This window comes from Megalops cyprinoides, chromosome 18 (assembly GCF_013368585.1).
Source record: "Megalops cyprinoides isolate fMegCyp1 chromosome 18, fMegCyp1.pri, whole genome shotgun sequence".
NCBI classification, from domain to species: Eukaryota; Metazoa; Chordata; class Actinopteri; order Elopiformes; family Megalopidae; genus Megalops; species Megalops cyprinoides.
In genome coordinates this window covers 3,666,984-3,686,996 of record NC_050600.1, presented here as the reverse complement: position 1 = coordinate 3,686,996, position 20,013 = coordinate 3,666,984, and the positions used below count along the sequence as shown (strand labels likewise).

The 20,013-nt window shown below is 46.7% G+C and overlaps 1 protein-coding gene across 1 annotated transcript; it reads left to right on the top strand.

Annotated features, from left to right (window-relative positions):
• The first annotated feature begins 110 nt into the window (after positions 1-110).
• si:dkey-9k7.3 (circularly permutated Ras protein 1) lies at positions 111-19,382 on the top strand. Its single transcript, XM_036551427.1, has 20 exons — positions 111-475; positions 1,756-1,810; positions 2,332-2,451; positions 5,890-5,985; positions 6,690-6,776; positions 7,155-7,240; positions 8,218-8,418; positions 9,160-9,210; positions 9,511-9,600; positions 10,773-10,924; positions 11,445-11,526; positions 11,838-11,962; positions 12,054-12,138; positions 13,958-14,064; positions 14,489-14,601; positions 15,895-16,006; positions 16,666-16,806; positions 17,302-17,395; positions 18,404-18,454; positions 18,940-19,382. The coding sequence occupies exons 2-20, from the start codon at positions 1,756-1,758 to the stop codon at positions 19,033-19,035; spliced, it is 1,944 nt and encodes a 647-aa protein (XP_036407320.1). The 5' UTR covers positions 111-475; the 3' UTR covers positions 19,036-19,382.
• Positions 19,383-20,013: the final 631 nt, after the last annotated feature.

The following is a 20,013-nucleotide window of genomic DNA, read 5'->3' as shown; positions in this document are numbered from 1 at the left end:
TGCCCTCGCTCTGTCCTGTCCTGATCTGGCTGCTGTTCGCTCAGCCGGCTGGTTCTTTTATTTGTTAATTAATTAATTTTTTGTGTTGTGTCTGTTGGTCGTGTGCTGAAGCTGTGCTGTGTTCTCCTCCCGGCGCCTCTGCTTCCCTCTGCTGAGCCTCTCTCTGACGCGGCCACTCCTGACGACTTTTATCTCACATCTCTGAGTCAAAGTCCGCTTCCTCCCGCCGCAGCGGGACAGCCACCGCTCTGGTGACTAAAAGAAAGAGGAAAGAAAGAGAAAAAAAACAGACCTCCCACCTGCTTTCGTTCAGGAGCTTTCATTTTTTCATTTTTTTCTTTCGCTCGTGCCTCCCTCACTTCCTGCTTTGGACCTCACTCGTCGACAGGCAGCGAAGCGAAGCTCTCTGCGCGACGACGTGACGGCGCGAAGGACGAACGGACACCTGGCCTCGCGGACTCAGCCAGCCGAGCAGGTACGAGCGCTTACCGCTGCCGTCGCTGCGGGGTCCTCCGTTATCACCAGAACCACAACGGAGGCCAAGCGTGACTCGCGAGGAGACACGGCCTCTACACTGCAGTGCTGTCTGCCGTTGCTCTTTAAACTGGAACCACGCTGAAGTACGAGTGTGAGGGCAGAATCAGGGTGTGAGAGAATAGTGTAGACAGAGACAGAACAGAACTTTGGATTGAAGCCAACAGAACCAGTGAGTGAAAGGCGCAGTCCTGTACTTTAGGCAGTACATTTGCTCAATACTAGGAAAAGTGCGAAGGAATTTCAGCTTTTTGAAAAATTTCCTTATCATTGTGCACGCAGTTGGAGCTGGAGAAGAGACACACTGATTAAATCATCTGACAGAGTGGCAGATGGCTGAACACTTTCATTTAGGATGTATTCGCAGCTTAGTCCCTGCTTTAACAGTATTGTTGATCAAGATGTCAAGATGCTTGACGCAGGACAGTATTCATTCCTTGTGTGTGTGAGTTTTTTTTTATTCTGGGGAGGCAGAAACACTAGTCTGCAAAACAGGATGTTCATATCACCGCTAAATCCAAACAAGCAAAAGCTACAAAATGGTAGCGGCTACACCAGGCACGATCGGATCAGTAGCGCGCTCATGACGACACACCGGAGGTTCACACACTGTGAAGCTCTGGAAAGAAAGAGGGGTTTAGATTGAGATCCGCGATGGTCCGTGACCATCGTCCCAAAATCTTGTTTTCTGGTAGTTGGTGTTTCCACTGTGACATGTACCTGTATGTCACAGTAACATCCAAGTGGGATGTAATGAACCCTCAGAATACCAACCTTTTCACAGGCTGTCGCTCCCAGAGGTCTCATCTCTATTGTTCTCCCCTTATTGGCTTGTCTTTGAAACAGAGGAGTGTGGTATAAGGAACTGAGATTGTATCTGGAAGGTCACTGGGTCACAATACCAATATTCCACACCCTGTTTAATAAATACACAATCAACAATACCTTCACTGGTCCAGGGCACACATACACATACACACACACAAGCAAAACACACATATCTGTGCATATACATATGCACACACAAATACAAACACAGACAAGCACACACACTGTCATTGTGAAGGTCTCCAGTCTCTGCCTCTTTCTTCAATCTCACCCTCTCCTCCTCTCCCTCTTTCCTTCTCTCCCTCTTTCCTTCTCTCTCCCCCCTGCTCTCTCTCCCTTTCTCCATGTGTCTGTCTCTGCTCCCCACTCTGACTGTGTCTCTCCCTCGGACAGATGGAGTTTGCCTGCAGCCACGTGGTGTGCAACTGGATGCCTGACAGAACTCCAGGTGAGGGCAGACCCGTTGATGGAGTGGCCGTAGTGCCCGGCCCAGACAGAGGGGGTCCGGGCGCTACACATGAGGGAGATGCAGACACCACCCACAAAACCATGGGGGTGCCAGGCAGTGCCCCAGAACTGCCCTTTCCTCGACTATGCTATGCTTGTAGAGTATGCAGAGTAAGACACACGTGTAACAGTAGTGAGAATATCAGACACTCAAGCAATCAGCCTTTGACTGAAGCAGATTTATATGACAAGGCCTTGATTGTCACTGAGATGGATTAAGAATTACATTATTGCTGTTGTGAGTTTCACCCCTGCCTCTTTCTCCTGAGAGGTTGAGTCCCTTGCTTCATTTTAACTCTGTATCACTCTGTTTACAGGTTCCAGTTCCATAATTGTTCTGTCACATTATTGAGGATCACATGACACCTTGGAATCTGTTCATTGGCCATGTTGTTGAGTCTCTCTCTCTCTCTCTCTCTTTCTCCCTCTCCCTCTCTCTCCCCCTCCCCCTCCCTCCCGCAGGGCTGTACCCATCACTCCCCAGCTCTCTCAGTGAGGGGGCATCCTACAGGGTCTCCGGCAGACCGCAGTCCATCTGTGACCATGACTACGACAACCGCATATCCGTCATTCCTCAGCCAGGTAAAGCACCTGACCATCACTCAGTCAGGTAAAGCACCTGACCCTCACTCAGCCAGGTAAAGCACCTCTTACCTTCACTCAGCCAGGTAAAGTGTGTTACCTTCACTGAGCTAGATAAAGCACTTCACTCAGCCAGGTGAAACACTTGACCCTCCCTCAGCCAGGTAAAGTACCTGACCCTCACTCAGCCAGGTAAAGCACGGAGCAAATTTAAGAGGCTTGTTTGTTTGATTAGCCTGCTTTCCAGCTTCTCCATACTGCAAAAACTATTCCAAGTTCTCTTAAATTATTTTTGGGGGGGTTTACTTCTCACATTTAAAATTCAAATATCATAATTTAGTGCATGCTTATACATAATCCACTGAGAGTGAAGAGGCAAAATGTACAGTATGTGCTGATTGTATCATCATATCTATTAAGCACATCTGTTTTTTAGAGTACATTTTGCTGAAAGAGACAGGAAGCGACAAGTGTTTATGCGCTCACACGCTTGTGTGTGTGTGTGTGTGTGCAATTGTGTGTGTGCGTGTGTGTGTGTGTGTGTGTGTGTGTGTGTGTGTGTGTGTGTGTGTGTGTGTGTGCGTGTGTGTGTGTGGGCATGTGCATGTGTGTGCGCATGTGCATGTGTGTGAGTATGTGCGTGTGCATGCGTGTGCGTGTGCATGTGTGTGAGTATGTGCGTGTGCGTGCGTGCGTGCGCGCGCACGTGTGTGTGTGTGTGCGCGTGTGTGTGTATGTGTGTGTGAGTGTGTGTGTGTTTGTGTGCCTCCACAAAGCTCTTCACACCTACAAAAGCAGCAGTGGTTTAGTATCCCGCAGCCTGAACACAGATGCAGACTGCGTCTCGCTCTGTCAGGGCTCTCTCGCGCACCCAGCTCCTGTTCCCGCCACAGTCGCTGGTTTTCCCCCCCAGTTCAGCTCCTCATCACTGCCAGTACTACTGCTTAGCCCTCCTCTCCGTCTGCCACCTCTGCATTTAGCCTCCTGCAACTTCTTTGTTAGAAGCACGTGCTAATGGAGGTGTGTTCCTGTGAATGGAGAGTAAAGTTGTTTCTTCAGCTTGTTTTTCTTGATGTTGCCCTTTGAACATGTTTGCAGCAGATTTCGCACTTAACCCTAGTGAGTTGCTCAGTTGCTTGTTAGGCCCAGCTGAAGAGCTGTTTACTACAACGGTGAACATCAGTCAGTGTTACTGCAGTTTGATGGGTGTCATTTGCTCGAGGGGCGAAAATGGCTCAAAATAGCTTACAGAGGTCAATATCAACTTTTATCTTTCCGCTGGAACAAGCACATTTCCAACAGCCCATATATGTACCAAAGAATAAAGAGGTGATTCTTGTTACAGTGAGTCAAAGTGAGATTAGTGTTCAGAAAATCAAAGGGCGGCAGTGTAGCACAGTGGTAAGGAGGAGGGCTTGTAACCGAAAGGTTTCTGGTTTGATTTTTGGGGCAGCTGGGGAGAGCTGCTGCTGTATCCCTGGGTAAGGTGCTTTACCCAGAACTGCCTCAGTAAATATCCAGCTGTATAAATGGGTAGCGTATAAAAATTAAAGGTCACTCTGGAAAAGGGCATCTGATAAACGACAATAATGTAATCAACGCAGTGAAACACTGATGAACATGGAGCTGGAGTGAAAACCAGCACGTGAGGTTCAGAGGGAGGTAACACCGCTCTGGTGCCGAAAATGCACAGTGCTGCCGGCCTTGAAGAGTTTGGCACGTTCTGGCGCTGACCTCGAATTAAACCACACTTTTCAGGTGCGCTCATCGGCCCATAGGATCACTTCCTCCTTCAACACAGCCAATCGGTGTTATAAATACCCGCAGGAAGTGCCTTACTCTCTGATCTCCTGATGTTAATTCAGCAAGTTTGCCTCAGGGACTGCCTAGCAGCCTGTTTACTGAAAGTAGGCCTCAGACAGAGAAACGACGGTTTGCTGGAGTTGATGAATCATAAGCAAGGCAAAGCCCACATGTAAACGACAAACATTGTCATCTGCATTGCCACCAGACAGCACCAGATACCAGCAAAAATCCCCAGAAATGTGTAGGGTTACACTGAGGACACAAGTTAACAATCTGTCCAAACCAGGCACAGTTTGGATTTTTTTTTTTCTCTAGACATTAAATTCTGCAGAGCATCTTCAGACTGCAGTATCCGGTGATCAGTAGCGTTGGCTGAAAGTTCTCGGTTCCCAGGCGGTTCTCTCCTTGCAGAGGGACTGGTAGATGCTCTGTGGGTGTTTGCTGGTGAGGGGTATGTTGGTATCATGGGGGTGTGAAACAGTGGTTTGATTCAATTGGAGGGACTTGCCAGTCCTATGTACACTAAGAGGAGGTGTGGATGGCAGATAACCCAGCGTTTGACTGGCTGGTGAGCTGAATGTTGCAATTGCTTGGCAGAGACATATTACAGGAAACTTCACACATCAGTGGATACTCGGCAGACCCCAGTTTAAGTCACAAGTTAAGCAAAACTTCCTTCTCCTTTGGTCCCACATCTGTGTTACTTCAAAATGTCTCAAGGGTAGCAATATTATTTAAAAAAATATGATGGTAAACTTGTATTCCTTCCACAGATCCTCTGAAACTGAAACAGAAATAAGATGTGTAACAGGCTTTATGCAAAGTAGAGTGTGGTGTGATAGGGTTACCAGTGTCAGCGTTATTTTATGCAAGATGAAACCTGAAAACGTGACTGAAAGTTTGTGACTGAACACTCAGTGAGGCTCAGTAGCCGGGCTCTTGAACAGGGACTGAGCGGCAGCGAGGACTGAACTAAACCCACGTGGTCGATATGTTATGCCTGTTATACCAGCTCACACCAGCAGGGGGTACAATAATATACCAATGCTGCTCAGTATGGTCCTCTCTTGTGTCAAAAAGTGTTTCTCGAAATCTCATCATAAAACCGGAATCCTGTTCGTCCACAGTCATATTTTTATTAGCAGCGGTTGTGTTCCAATATTTGCATATTTGTGAAGTAATGTTCACCATTGTGATACATGTAATGGTTCGGGAAAGAGCATGAACAGCATTCATATCATGGCCTTCATTTATTGTAATGGCTTGATGGCCTCCTCAGGTTTGCTGAATGAAGTCAACACAACAGAAAAATAAATGCTCCATCTGCTGTCTGTTGACTTTATTTTTGCTTCCTACTTTTTCACACTTCTGCCCTCACTCACCAGCCTTTCTTTTGTCATAAATCACAATTCCTCAAAATGACCAACAGCAGAATTTGCATAAATGTTGTAAATGTAGCTTGTTTGCTCACACAGCCTGTTAGTGACTTAATGAACGAAGTCTGATTGATGTACTGCACCAGCTTGCACCAGCAGGGGGCAGTAGTTTACAGACATTCCTCAGTACAGCACAACTGATGGGGTTCTCTTTTCGCTTATTGTGTTGTATAATCTTGTGTCCTCTCTTCCTTAGATCCACCGCTGGTACCTCCACCCCTGCCCCCCCGCCAAAACTCATCAAAGAAACAGCCCCGCCCTCGATCGATGCCCCCTCCGGTTCCTCCTCGAGGTGAGCATGTCTGAACCAGCTTAATCCTGAACCGACTACATCGCCGCGCTCTGCTCCAGGATTGGGGTGAGCCTGTTCACTCCGGTCTGAGGCAGAATGAAACACAGCCAACAGGGATCTGTGTCTTTCCCCCCTCTGTGCCAATGGGGTTCACCGCAGATATAAAACATGCTGACCATCGGTGCTTTAGTGTAGCATAGTGGTCAGGAGCAGGGCTTGTGACAAGGTTGCTGGTTTGATTCCCTGCTGGGGCACTGCCGCTGTACCCTTGGGCAAGGTACTTAACCCACAGTTGCCCTCAGTAAATATCCAGCTGTATAAATGGATAAAACTGTAACGTATATAAGTCGATGCGGTAAGAACGTCTGCTAAATGACAATAATGTAGTGTAATGTAGCGACCAGTCCACCCAGCAGTGGAAGTGGGGGAATGTCTCAGGGCCAGGTGTACGTATCAGACAGGGTGAAAACAAAGTCTTTGCTCAAACTGGTGTCATCGTTCTGCAGCAGTGCTGGTTCCGCTGCTGTGTGCGGCTCTGAAAGGTCAGGTGGCCGCTCCCTGTGTTGGTTCCGCTGAGGGAGTCATTTCTGGGAATGTAGTGGTGTCGTATCTTTGGTTCTGATGCTCTCCTGCGTCTCTCTGTCCTGTGTTCCAATGGGTTCTGTGTTCTCTGGTGCTAACTCCCCTCCTGTGTTCACTCCCAGGGCAGGAGACCAGGGGAGAGACGCCGCTCAGAGCCAATGTCAACGTGGTGTCACTCAGTGTGGGCCGGCTCGTGGACGTCAGCAAGGGTGAGAGCCAAATTCTAAATCAAATTCAGCCGGTCTGTAAGGGCCCCCAAGTGACTCAGTCAGCAAGACACTACAGCTGGGTCTGTCATTTCTATGAGCAGCAGGAGGAAAATGTCATTTTGTTAAAGAATGTCTCCTACTTTCTGAAGAAATTACAACAGTGTAGAAGAAACTGTGCCTCTGTCCCAGAGTCTGTTCTTTTTGGTGAGCCACATCAGCTATGAATTGGTCACTGAGATAATATCTCTGCCTGTCATTCTGTCCTTTTTTGGACAGTCTTTCTCTCACTGTCACTCTCTCTCTCTCTCTCGATCCCCTTCTCTCTCTCTTTCTCGGTTGTATGACTGCTGTTTAACCGGTCTTCCCTCTCTGTTTCAGCGACTGCTGTTCAGTCCACTCAGAGGCCAGTGTACTGTGAAAAGTGCCACGGCGCCATGTCAACGCTGAGCACCCTGAAAAGGATGGTGAGTATTGCCATCACCAAATTACTTTATTTATTTAACTTTATTAAACTCTTTATTTGGTTAGTGGAATGTGGTTTGCTACCAGTGCCCAACTACTGATGGAATTTTTAGTGTTGTGCAGCTAATGTACATTGTAGGACTATGGAGCAACTCACAGCTCATACAAAATACACAAATAAATGAATGAATTAATTAATGAATGAATGGATGAATGAATGCTTTAATGACATGTCTTGTGTACAGGAAACACATTTTGTCTGATAGGAAACAATGACAAATACTATGTAACAGAGTGAGGTCACCTAGTATGAAGCAAAAATAGAACAATATTCAGCACAGGAGGTTGTAAATGTTCAAGGACAAAATGTCTGAAAATGTGAACTCATGACCACTAGTAATCAACTATACACAATACCATATCAGAAACAAAGTGCATTCAGCGAAAAAAATAATTAAAGCATAAAAAAGTTTCTCCACGATCCACAAGCATTATGAGTACAGACAACCATTTTCGAAACCCCTTTCATAAATAACTGCTCTTCTGAGAAGTGGAGTAGTTTTGGGAAAGTGAAGGCATGGCTGTGAAGCAATGCTCACCTCCCTTCCTGTCCTCTCCCCAAGCCTGACTGGCATGACAAACATTTACACACATGTTGGCAAAGCCAAACAAACATTAATACACAGAATATTTGAACTCTAAACAGGAATCACAAAATGCTTGACTCTATTACCCATTAAAACACAAAGCTGTTCTTTCCCCCTTTCTCTTTGGCCTGCATTCTCTCATTCTCTCCCAGGCTCTCTCACATTCTCTCTCTCTCACATTCTCTCTCTCTCTCTCTCAGTATCTTTGGTTTCTTTAGCTTTTATTCCTTACATTGATGGTTAGACGTTTGTTGGGCTCCTCGTTGCATTCCCTAAATAAAGGAGGCTTAAACAGTTAGTGAAGTCTCTCTCTCCCTCCCTCCCATGTGTAGGTTTGGTGCTGTGACTTTTGTGGGAAGGAGAACACCATATCATCCACAGACTCTGGGGTGAAGAGCTCTGCTCGGCGGCCCCTACCCGGGCGGGACGTCCTGTACCTGAGCCAGGAGTTGGACGGAGACTACGTCAACCTGGAGGACATGCTGGTGGTCTTCTGTGTGGACATTTCTGGGAGCATGAGTGTCACCTCTGAGGTTATTGTCAGTCTGACTCTCTGTCTCTCTCTCTGTGTCTCTCACTATCTCTGTGTGTCTCACTGTGTCTCTCTCTATCTCTCACTATCTCTGTGTCTCACTGTGTCTCTCACTATTTCTGTGTCTCACTGTGTCTCTCTCTATCTCTGTGTCTCACTGTGTCTCTCTCTATCTCTCTCTATCTCTGTCTCACTGTGTCTCACTGTGTCTCTCTCTATCTCTCTCTGTCTCTCTGTGTCTCTCTCTATCTCTCTCTATCTCACTGTGTCTCACTGTGTCTCTCTCTATCTCTCTCTGTCTCTCTGTGTCTCTCTCTATCTCTCTGTGTCTCACTGTGTCTCTCTCTATCTGTGTCTCTTACTGTTTCAACATTCCCGCAGTGTTTGTCTCTCTGTCTCTCTCTCTCTCTATCTCTCTCTCTCTCTCTCTCTCTCTCTCTCTGTCTCTCCCCCCCTCTCTGTCTCTCTCCCTCTCTCTCTGTCTCTCCCCCCATCTCTCTCTCCCTCTCGCTCTCCCTCCCTCTCTCTCTCTCTCTTTCTGTCTCTCTCTCTCTTTCTAAATATAAGTATATTATCACTCCTTTCTGTCTCATTGTCTGTGGTTGAGTGAGTGTGTTTCCCTTTCCCTTTCTACATGTACATCATATTGAGCATGTACATTATGTTGTGGGTGAGACAGTTAATCTCTGATGGTGTGAGGTTTCCTATGGATGTGGCAGTCACTCTGTCAGCTCTGTCCTAGGTCTCTGCAGGCAGCAGTGTCCGGTCTCCAACATACGTTTCCAGGCTACAGGTAGGTGTGTCAGTGTGTGTGTGTGTGTGTGTGTGTGTGTGTGTGTGTGTGTGTGTGTGTGTGTGCGCGTGTGTGTGTGTGTGTGTGTGTGTGTGTGTGTGTGTGTGTGTGTGTGTGTGTGTGTGCGTGTGTGTGCATGTGTATGTGCATGTGTGTGTGTGCGTGCATGTGTGTGAGTCCTTCAGAAGTGGCCGTAGGAGACGCAAGACACAGGCAAGGCTTGTGTTACCCTGCAGATCCACAGATCCCAGTGCACCAATGGGGCTGCTCTTCCCTCTCCTCTCTTCCTGTCCCCTGCAGAGTGTCCAGGACGCCCTTCAGAGGTCCCTGTCCTCGCTGCTGCAGACATCACCACACCGCAGAGTAGCGCTGGTCACCTTCAATGATGAGGTTAAGACAGCACACACACACACGCTTACACACATATGCACGCACTCTCATACACACGCACACACACACAGCCATACACACCGACACATGCACTTAGGAGCACACTCACATTTAGACACATACACACTTACACGCATACACATGCACACACACACACATTTTCTCACTCTCATGCACACATACATGCATACACTCTCTGTCTCTCTCACACACACACACATACACACACACACACACAACCACAGACATTCTCTTCCTTGATGTGAGTCTCATTCTTCTAACTGAGATTACAAAGAACTGCAGTAAATATGAGCATACCACTCGGATCAGATGTAGCGTGTTATGGCTCAAGGTGAAATGTGTGTCAGCGCTGAGATCAGCTAACACCTGGACTGGACTTACCCACATCTGAGTGACATTTGCCCCAGTTTGGATACTTCTCCTGTTACAGTCAAAATACTGGTGATCACGTGACCCAAAAAAAAAAAATGAAAACATGACCCGGTTATCCCTGTTGCTGTCCTTCCCCTTTGACCCACATCCTGTCTTTCTTCTGCTCCTGTCCTGTAAAGGAGGCCTGCATTGCTGTTATGAATTGTTTGCATGCCTGACGGAGTATTGTGATACTTCCAAGACCTACATTTCCTGCACATTTTCTCCTGGCGCATTGTCACTAGTCAGCTAAGGGGCCGTCCACTCTTTTCTCTGTGACAAAATAATATAGATATAGATATAGATAAAATACAGTCAAAGGAATAACCCTTAAAAAGTGCAAAGTTGTGTCATTATGTCAAATAATTAAAAGCCACTCTGGCTTCTAAATCTCCAGCCACCCTACAGTGGCTGAATCTCACAGGGGAAATGATGGGATACCTCTGATTTTGTACTGGATAATATCTGGCCCGCAGCTGCCCACCCTGGATAACGACACCTGAAAACACCTGTTTTGTGAGCATGATCCCTTGAATTTAGTGGTGTCCTGAAAAATATTTTTTTTCAAAAACTGAAAGCTTTTTGTGTGAGATCTGTCTTGTGACAGTAAGTGAGATGTGGGCTCTAACTGTCTTACTATAAACGACCGCTCATCTGAGAACAGGGCGGACAGTGAAACGGCAGTCTGTGCCTTTGTGGTGGTGCAGGGTGACCCTTGACGTGGCTTCTCCTGCACACAGGTGACAGTGTACGGGGACGGCACAGGTGTCCCCCTCACCTTGAGAGACTGGTCGCTGATGGACTATGATTACCTGAAGAAGCAGGGAGAGAGTTACTCCACCCCCCACTGCATCGCCGAGTCCATTCACCCCCTCACCCAGAGAGTCAAGGAGTGAGTCACGTCTGCCCACCCGCCTATCTGTCTGTCCGTCTGTCTGTCCGTCCGTCTGTCTGTCCGTCTGTCTGTAACGAGCCTGTAAGGAGGGAGGGTAACAGTGGTTGTGGCTCTCACTGTAGAGTATGGAGAGGTTTCAGCTGTCAGTGTACTGCCAGAGTAGCCTCTCCTCTTGGAAGCAGGGCACCCCAACAGCGCCTCATACTATGAGGGAGGGTTAAAGTGCAAGTTCCCTTTGAGAACATGCATATTTGAGGAGAGAAAAAAAAGAATAAGGTAGCACTGTGCAATTTAAATGAAGAGGTTGTTGTGATTTTCTTACTCATACCTAGGAAAACTTAAGTTTGACCTTTTTAGGGGAGTGGGGGCTTGAAATCTTTTTTGTGTTTATATTTTCCTTTCCGCCCTTTTGGCCTTATTCCTTTTTTATTTATGCTCTTTATGACAGCTTGTGAATAAGTCTCTCTCTCTCTCTCTCTCTCTTACTCACTCACTCACTCACTCACTCTCTCCCCAGACTGTGTGAACATGGAGCCACAGCACTGGGTCCAGCAGCGCTCATCTCCGTAGCGATGGCCTCTCGATACATGGGTTCAAAGGTCAGGTCTTTTTCTTTACTTTTCTTCATTGTAAGTTTATGGACAAGAGTTTCTGATGAATGAAAAAATGGACAGGCAAGCATCAGCATTGGTGGCTGGTTGCCAAGCTAATGACAGCTTGCTTGAGTCACAGTACAAACAATACTGACTGACCAATGAGAGGTTGTTTGAGTCACAGTACACTAGATACCGATTAGCCAATAAGAGTTTGATTGAGTCACAGTACACAGAACACTGACTGGCCAATGAGAGTTTGCTGGTGTCACGGTACGCGGTGTGCACTCACAGCACCCTACACTACCTGATTCCAGGTGATCATCTGCACGGACGGTCGGGCCAACATCGGTCTGGGCGAGCTGGAACAGAGCGTGGGCCAAACCTCCACCCACTCGCCCTACTTCTACAGCCAGCTGGCCAAGGAGGCGGCGGACAGTGGGTAAGACCCCAACACCGCCTGGGAGAGGAGCCCTGCTGAGGGACAGGGGTCCCCAGAGACGGGCCTGCTGACTCTGCTCTGTCCTCCTCAGGGTCATAGTGTCCGTGCTGACCTTCGAGGGCACCGACTGCAGGCTGGCGGAGGTGGGGCGGCTGGCCGACCACACGGGAGGGAGAGTGAGTAACGGACAGCCAATCTGGAGTCACGCTGCCCAGACGACTGTGCTTCATACAGTCCACTCTACAGCTGGGTTTCTGATGCCTCTCTCAGGGGGGACCACACCGGCAGTGGCTCACCTGTGAATGGAAGCTGTAGCCTGCTGTGTTCCACACTAATCCACAATATTACTACACGCTGCACCACAATAATATCACCCACTGTACCACACTACTACATAATATTACTGCATACTACCGCACAATGTTTTTAACCGCCAAACCGCACTACTCTGCAACACTGTCTGAATCAGAGTCAGGACATACTATAACAACACTGCACTCATCTTGCTGTATGTATGGCCCGTATGTGTACACCTCCCCCCTAATTTTGGAAGTGTGAAGAACTGAGGAGAGTTCACACACACACACATATACATACACACACATACACACACACACACATACACATTCTCACATGTACACACGCACACACACACACACCAGCACATACAGACATATGCTCAGGCACACATACACACACGGTTCCCACAGTCCTGAGACCTCTGCCTTGTTCAGTCGGGCATGGCAGTGCAGATTCCAGTCCTGATAAAAACACAGCCACCGCGATACCATCAGGACCGACACCGTCCCAGTAACCTCACCTCTGGCACCTGCAGCCTCCCAGGTGAAGCTGAACGCTGAGAAGTAAAATAATAATGAATGAATCAAAGCTGTTCGTTCTGGCTTGGACACACCTGATTCGTGGTATACACTTACTCAATCAGCTGCATAACCCGGCTCACCTCTGGGCTTCAGGCAGATGAAGACAAATGGTTTCACTTCCACGAACCGGCAGCTAGCTGAAATGCATGCAATGCAAAGCTAGTTTTTTTTAGTTTTTCTGGTGTGAACACACCTGATTCGTGACTGGCCCACACGTACTCAGCCTCCCAGGTGGTACACCGAAAGTGGCAGGAGCGAAAACGTTTACTGATTTGTGTGAGAAAGAGAGAAAGCAGGCTGTTGTGTGTTCGTGTTTAGAGCTTTGCTTTAACTGACACAGAGTACAAAATTCAGTGTTAGCACCTGGCCTTTCGTTCTTATTATACATGTTCATCAGAAAGATCCACACTCACCTTTTTTACTAAAGAAGAGGCAGAGATACAAGCATGCCAACATATTGGTTTCATCAGTCAGTGTTGCTCTGTTACATGTACATTTATATACTCAACTTCATATACCCATATACTCCCATCGTCACAGATGTATTACATAATCATAAAAGAGCTGCCAATCAGAGCGCCTCTATTCTCAGCAACAACTTGTGACGACACTTTCAAAAATGAAAAAGGAAGTCCACTTCAGGAGAAATGGGTTGCAGTCTTTTCTCTAAGCCCTTAAGATAAAACCACAGCCCAAACTTCTGTTTCTACCTTAAATGGTTAAAACATGCACATTCCATTCATATTATACTGATCTCATTGCACAGAAAATATGGCAGTCAGATCATCTGCTTTCTGAAGCTTCAGACCCATCAGCAACATGTAAATTATTGTTGTTTCTTGAAACATCAATACAGGAGAGCACGTACACACACACACACACACACACACACACACACATCATTACAGACATTCAGTTGGGAGCTCCTTGGCACATTGCAGATGCAGGTTTCTCTAGCTATACACATGCAGAATCCTGGCATTGTTGACCCATTGAACCTAGACACAATTTTCTTTGAGTTAATATAACCAAACCATTTTCTGCCTATGGTAATATGTGTCCTTTCATATGTAATTGACATGCCCTCTCTCCACCATTTTTTTACTCCACTAAGGTGAATATAGTGAACATCAGCACAGTTTCCACGGAAATCCAGTCAGTTCTGGCCGACAACATCCTGGCCACCAGTGTCACAGCCACCCTGATGTCAGCGGAAGGCATGTAAGTCCAGCGATGCCTCATGCTCAAAAGCAAATGGCAACAGGCCATCTACAACTGTGGCTCTGTCTGAGAAGTACATTTCCCAGAGTCCTCTTCACTTCATTTCATTTTCTCAGGTGACACTCTTATCCAGAGCAGCTTATATAGGGCACAGTTCTCACGTTATCCATTTATACTGCAAGATATTTATTGAGGCAAGCTACACCAACAGCAGGGGATTGAACCATTTGGTTACAAGCCCTGCTCCTTACCACTACACTACACTGCTGCCAATAATATGTGCCCCTCTAGGGCAACAGGGAAACACACAGCATACCGGTTGCTTAAAAGCATGTAGCGTCTCTCCCTCTGTCCTCTCATCATACCATACTCCTTCATTCTCTCTCTCTCTCTCTCTCTCTCTCTCTCTCTCTCTCTCCCACAGCTATTTCCCCTACGAGGACGAGTCTTCGCACAAGCTGGTCAGGGAGATCGGCAACGTGACGGAAGGAGTGGAGATCACCTTCCAGTTTGCTGTGAAACCGGACAGCATAGAGAGTGAGTACTGGGGATCACACGCCCCATGACCGCTTCCATCATCCTGTTTGCCCAATACAACATCTCCATTCAAGTGCCGAGAGACCTTCACAAATGCGTAGCATGCACGCTTCATATCGCTTCCATATCGAGCGAGAAATCGCAGGCGAAGCTGGTGATATGGAGGAAGAACAGGAGCAGGAATAAGCAGGTGAAGGAAATACCTAAATGTATTGCAAGGTTCGTCTGTGACGCTTTGCGCTCCCCTTTGCACGCAAGTCTTTACTATCGTTACAGTGTTTGTGGATATATTCATTCACAGAGATCTCTCGAACATATCCATGTGAATGGCAAGTGTGCCTTGTTATGCACATATTCTCAGTCCAAGGAGCAGCTGCTGTTATGATCTACCATGCTCTCCCCCTGGAAATAAATCTGTTTCCCTCTGACAAATAAGCTAACTGGATCATGGAAGGCCAGAGAACTCAGTGATATGAGATTGCTTTGTGCAAATTTGGCATGTATACTTTGCTGAATTTCACTTATTTTTCCCATTGGAGTATTTTAAGGTAAGAACAACTTTTGGAAAACCCGGATTGTTTTCACTTATATTATCAATCATATTTTGTTTCCTCGTTGTTACACTCAAGAAGGATCCTGTTTGATTACCCAGTGACCCATTAGACTGGATATTTCCTCATGCAAAACAAGGAAACTGACTGTGAGAATTCTGTCACTTTCAAAGAATTCTCCCTGAACATGGCTCCAAGCCCTCTGGTTAATGTGTGTACTGAAAATACTTCCCCTTGGGAGTCATTATATTAGGTATTGTTTTACACCTCTATGGTATCTTAATGAGAAATATAGCCAAAAGAAAAAACTTTCTAGCATCTGGCCTCATTCAATGGAATCATATTCAGTTAAATAACAATTAACAATCATAGCCTGGCTTACAGTATGCACATGAAGTCATAATTATCGCCTTCACCGGGTTGGCTTGCATATTTTAGATATTATGTATGCAGACAGCCGGATATTTGTTAAAGCAGTCCTGCATGGAGGTATGGTGGTTGGGCTTCTGAGGAGAATGTTGCAGGGTTTACCTTGGTATTTTACCTGAATGTGTAAAATGCAAACCATTTCATTTGGCCTCACAGAAAGGGACCTGTGATGAAGTGGAAGGCAATGAGGGCCTTCATTTCTGTGGGTTTTCTACAGAGGTGCACTGTCTCTGCATCTCGTAACACGTTTATATTCATTCATTCATCTCCTGACTGTCCACCTGTCCGTGTGTCTGTCCGTCTGTCCTGTCAGGTTTCCAGAGGAGAGACAGGATTCCGTTCCAGCTGCAGCTGGACTTTAAGACACGAGAGCTGCAGAAAGTGACTCGCATCCTCACCGATCAGAGACGCGTCACAAGCAGCAGGTAACATAGCCAATCAGAGTACTGGTCCATCATGAGCAGCAGGTGACTTAGCTAATCAGAGACCATCATCAGAGACTGTCATCAGAGGATCAGAGACCTCATCCAATCTCATGGGGTGTGACCGTAAGAGAGAGAGCCTACTGCACTGATATTCTTTCACAAGTTTCTCTCTCTCCAACTGCACCTCTAAGTCCCTCTCCTTTGTCCGTCCTCACACCCTCTCCTCTCACCACCTCTCATCCCTTTGACATCCCAGACCACACCCTTCCAATATGGAGTACCCTCTGTAACATCATTTTCAAATTGCCCTCTAGTCATAGGTACCACTGCTTCAGCTGCAGAAGAATGTACTTTAGTAATAGTTTAATTTGTGCTCTTATTAGCATAAACACTCTGAGTGACAACCAAAAGGGCTTTACGTTTGAATGTACAGGTGAATGTGTGCTAACATGGTCAATGCTGACTGTAGTTGTTGGATTGCACATGTGTTCTGTTTGCTGCCATACCTGATTGCGCCTGTCTCTTTCTGATTACAAGCTGTGGAAAACTACCATATTCTCATTCCAGGTCAAAAAAAAATTCATTCCAGAACAAAAATCTTACCTTCCTAAACCCCTCCCCTTTCTCCGCCCCCTTTTTTCCTGTCCCTTCCTGTGCAGCTGGGTGTGGGCGGGCAGTCTGAACATGGCGGTTCTGGGGGTACACTGCGCGCAGCTGTGCGCCAGGCTGACCATGGAGGGCAGGATCGTGGAGGCGCAGAAGCAGCTGAAAGCACAGCAGGACCTGCTCAAGGACATCAGGTACCAGGCAGCGGCTCTGACACCATCCAGAGGCATCCAGGGGAACCAGCAACATGACACAGCTTAAGCGGATCCATACGTGATATCATGCACAGTATACTGTAACACAACTTACTCATAACAGCAGTATACTGCCAGCACTGCTAAAAACACCATTAGTAAGAGGTACAGCCAGGCTTTGCAGGAGTGTGTTTCTGCATCACGCCATTAACAAAATGGCAGCCAAATATTTCAACCTCATATTTCCTAACTGTGTGCATGTATCTGTGTGTGTGTTTGTGTGTGTGTGTGCGTATGCGTGTGTGTGTGTGTGTGTGTGTGTGTGTGTGTGTACGTATGCGTGTGGGTGTGTGTGTGTTTATGTGTGTGTGCGTATGCGTGTGTGTGTGTGTGTGCGTGTGTGTGTGTGTGTGTGTGTGTGTGTATGCGTGTGTGTGTGTGCGTATGCGCGTGTGTGTGTGTGTGTGTGTGTGTGTGTGTGTGTTTTCCCCACAGTGAACAGAGGCCCAGCCCAAAGGAAGAGAGCATCTATGGGAACTGGATCAGCACCATGAGTGTGATCTGTGATGACCTCACAGGACACAGCCAGGTCTGTACAGGAATCTACCAATGACACCAACAGTCTCAGCTAAGTCTTTAACGATTCTACTAATCAAACAATAAGCAGCTCATCCAGCTATTCGTCCAAGAAAAGCTAAGTCTCCAACTGTCTCAGTGAACCAGTAGTGTGGACTTGGTCAGGTGGGCTGTGGAGGTAGGGTGCCGAGGAAACTACAAAACCCACAGACCTGGACGAGGCCATGCAGGAGAGAAAAATATATTGCCTCACCCATTACATGCAGAACTATTACCCAGTTCTCACAGCAGGAAATTTCAGTGCTATAACCAGTCTGAGGTGGAAAATTCTGATCAATAACAGTGTGGGAAAACTCAACTCAGAATACATCTGAAGCATTTTTTTCTGGTCACTGCCCGAGTATGTGGTTTGGAGTGGGATGGAGACAAGTGTATGTGTATGTGTATGTACATACATATACATATATGATTGTGTAAATTTTGACTATGTGATCAGTGGAGATTTTATAGCTGATAACCTCTTATTTGCTAAAATGGGCTACTTATATGTGGTTAATTTTCATCTTGTGTCAGCATTTTGTATCTCTTGCGTTTTTTTTCTTGTAGTCAGAATGGGAGGGACTGACTCTCTTGCTCTTTATTATGTTAATTTAAATTCAGCTTCTTTAATTCAGGCTCAACTTGTTTTTTGATCCACACTTGCTTCACTTGGGGTGCAGTGATCTCATGTCACCCAAGGACCTGACTGTGAGGTCACCGCCTCTTTGAGCTTTAAAGCAGTTGTGAATGCCGTGTTTAGCGAGTTGCACTGATATCAGTATGAACCTCTACAGGCAAGCTGTAGCTCAGGTTAATTTGAATCCCAGTGGTGCTCCTTTCCAGCTGTGTGGCTCCCCCCCATATCACACACTGGAGAAGGTCACTTCCAGGTGACTTTCAGCGTACCTGGACTTCACAGCAACCCTCACCTTCTGTTTAGTGCCTCTATTATGTCTTAGAAAAACCTCTGCTTCCCTTTCAGAGAAAACAGGACACCAGAGAACTGACGGCCAGTCAATCTTCCCCAGTAAAGGTCAGCTAAGAACTGTAAACACACAGAGACACATGAATACAAATACACATATACACACACAGAGACATAAATATATATGCACATGTGGAAATACACCCATACACACACAGACACACAGATATGCATGTAGAGAAACATAACTATAAATACACTCACAGACATGCTGTACACCCACAGATACATAAGTATTTATACATATGTAGACACAGATACAGTGTGACGGAGTGCTGTCACCACGGTTGAGTATGCGCTCTGACTGCCATACCAATGAGCCTGGCTCTTTGGCGTCGCGGTCAAAGTCGCATGGTTGGTACCCTGTAGACCCGGGTTCAAGGCTGGGTGGGGTGACTGCTCTCGCCCTTTGCTGCACACAGACAGACAGACACACACAGCAATGTCTAATTTCTCCCTATTTCATCAACTATGGAGAGCCCAGTTATGTCAACACAAAATTTCCATTGTCCAAATCCTTTTGTTCCACCCAGGGTCTGTCGGACGAGGCAGCCAAAGTGGTGTACCAGATGAAGAGGGCCAAGAGTGTGGGCAGAAAGAAGCAGGCGTCCCAGCCACTGGGCCTGTGAGGTCAGGGCCGCAAAGCGTGGAGCAACTCGCTCACTACGGCCCGACCGCTACACTGCACAAACCCACACACACAGGCGCTTAGTGCCCACACGCCAATTGAGAGAAGCGCACTGCACGTGTATGTGTCTCGAACCTCGAGCATGTGTCTCGAAATAAAGAGGCCAAAGGGTGAAGAGGTCGGGTGCTTGTGGCATTGTGGCACACTCGGGTTGTAAGAGCTACAGCGTCTTGATTCTGTGGGTTATACTCAAGCCAAAGGGTTCCTTCTAGAAAACTCATTAGAAGTCATCATTTTTAACCCAATAATGAGCAAAGAAGTGATGGAATCTCTGAAGTCAAACTTATAAAAGTGTGTTAATGTGAAAATGAAGAATAAAAAATATACTGAATGTATTTTATACTGTATGTCAGCATTTGTCATTTCAAAATGTACATATCAATAAAGATCAGTTTAAGAATCTGTATCATATTGTTCAGTTGTCTGTGTAAAAGAATAAAAAAAATAATCTTGTTGATTACTGCCTGTTCTTTTGGTACTGTTCCAGTACTATCTTCCAGATTTCATAAGCCAGGGATGACTTTGCAACTAAACCTGTGGCCAAACAAATGCAGCACATAAGGTAGCACACAGGTGCAAAAAAAACATTCCTCGCTGTTGACCAATGCAACACAGGCAGCATGTGCTGGCCTGGGTATGTGTACATACCTGTACCGTAAGCGTGAGAGACCTGTGCACTTCCGCCTGAGCTGCGGAGCGCAGGTACGTTGGCCAGGTGAGAGCACCTGCGCTGTTGGATCTGCCTGAAACCCGTCGGACTCGATGGCTGGGATTCCCCCCTTATCTCAGAACCTGAACCGACCTGAATAGCTTGAGTCGGGCATCACTCATTAATACCTCTCTCTTGACACCACTCTTCCTGTGTCCTACTCCACATGCGTTTCTGAAGGATACAGACGGTTCCGCACTCAGAAAATAC

Bases quoted from the DNA above. Each gene is read 5' to 3' on its own strand.
- si:dkey-9k7.3 (XM_036551427.1), top strand. From the start codon at position 1,756: ATGGAGTTTGCCTGCAGCCACGTGGTGTGCAACTGGATGCCTGACAGA. The intron at 6,777-7,154 runs GTGAGAGCCAAA...TCTCTGTTTCAG, and splicing joins GCTCGTGGACGTCAGCAAGG to CGACTGCTGTTCAGTCCACT. The intron at 14,065-14,488 runs GTAAGTCCAGCG...TCTCTCCCACAG, and splicing joins CTGATGTCAGCGGAAGGCAT to CTATTTCCCCTACGAGGACG.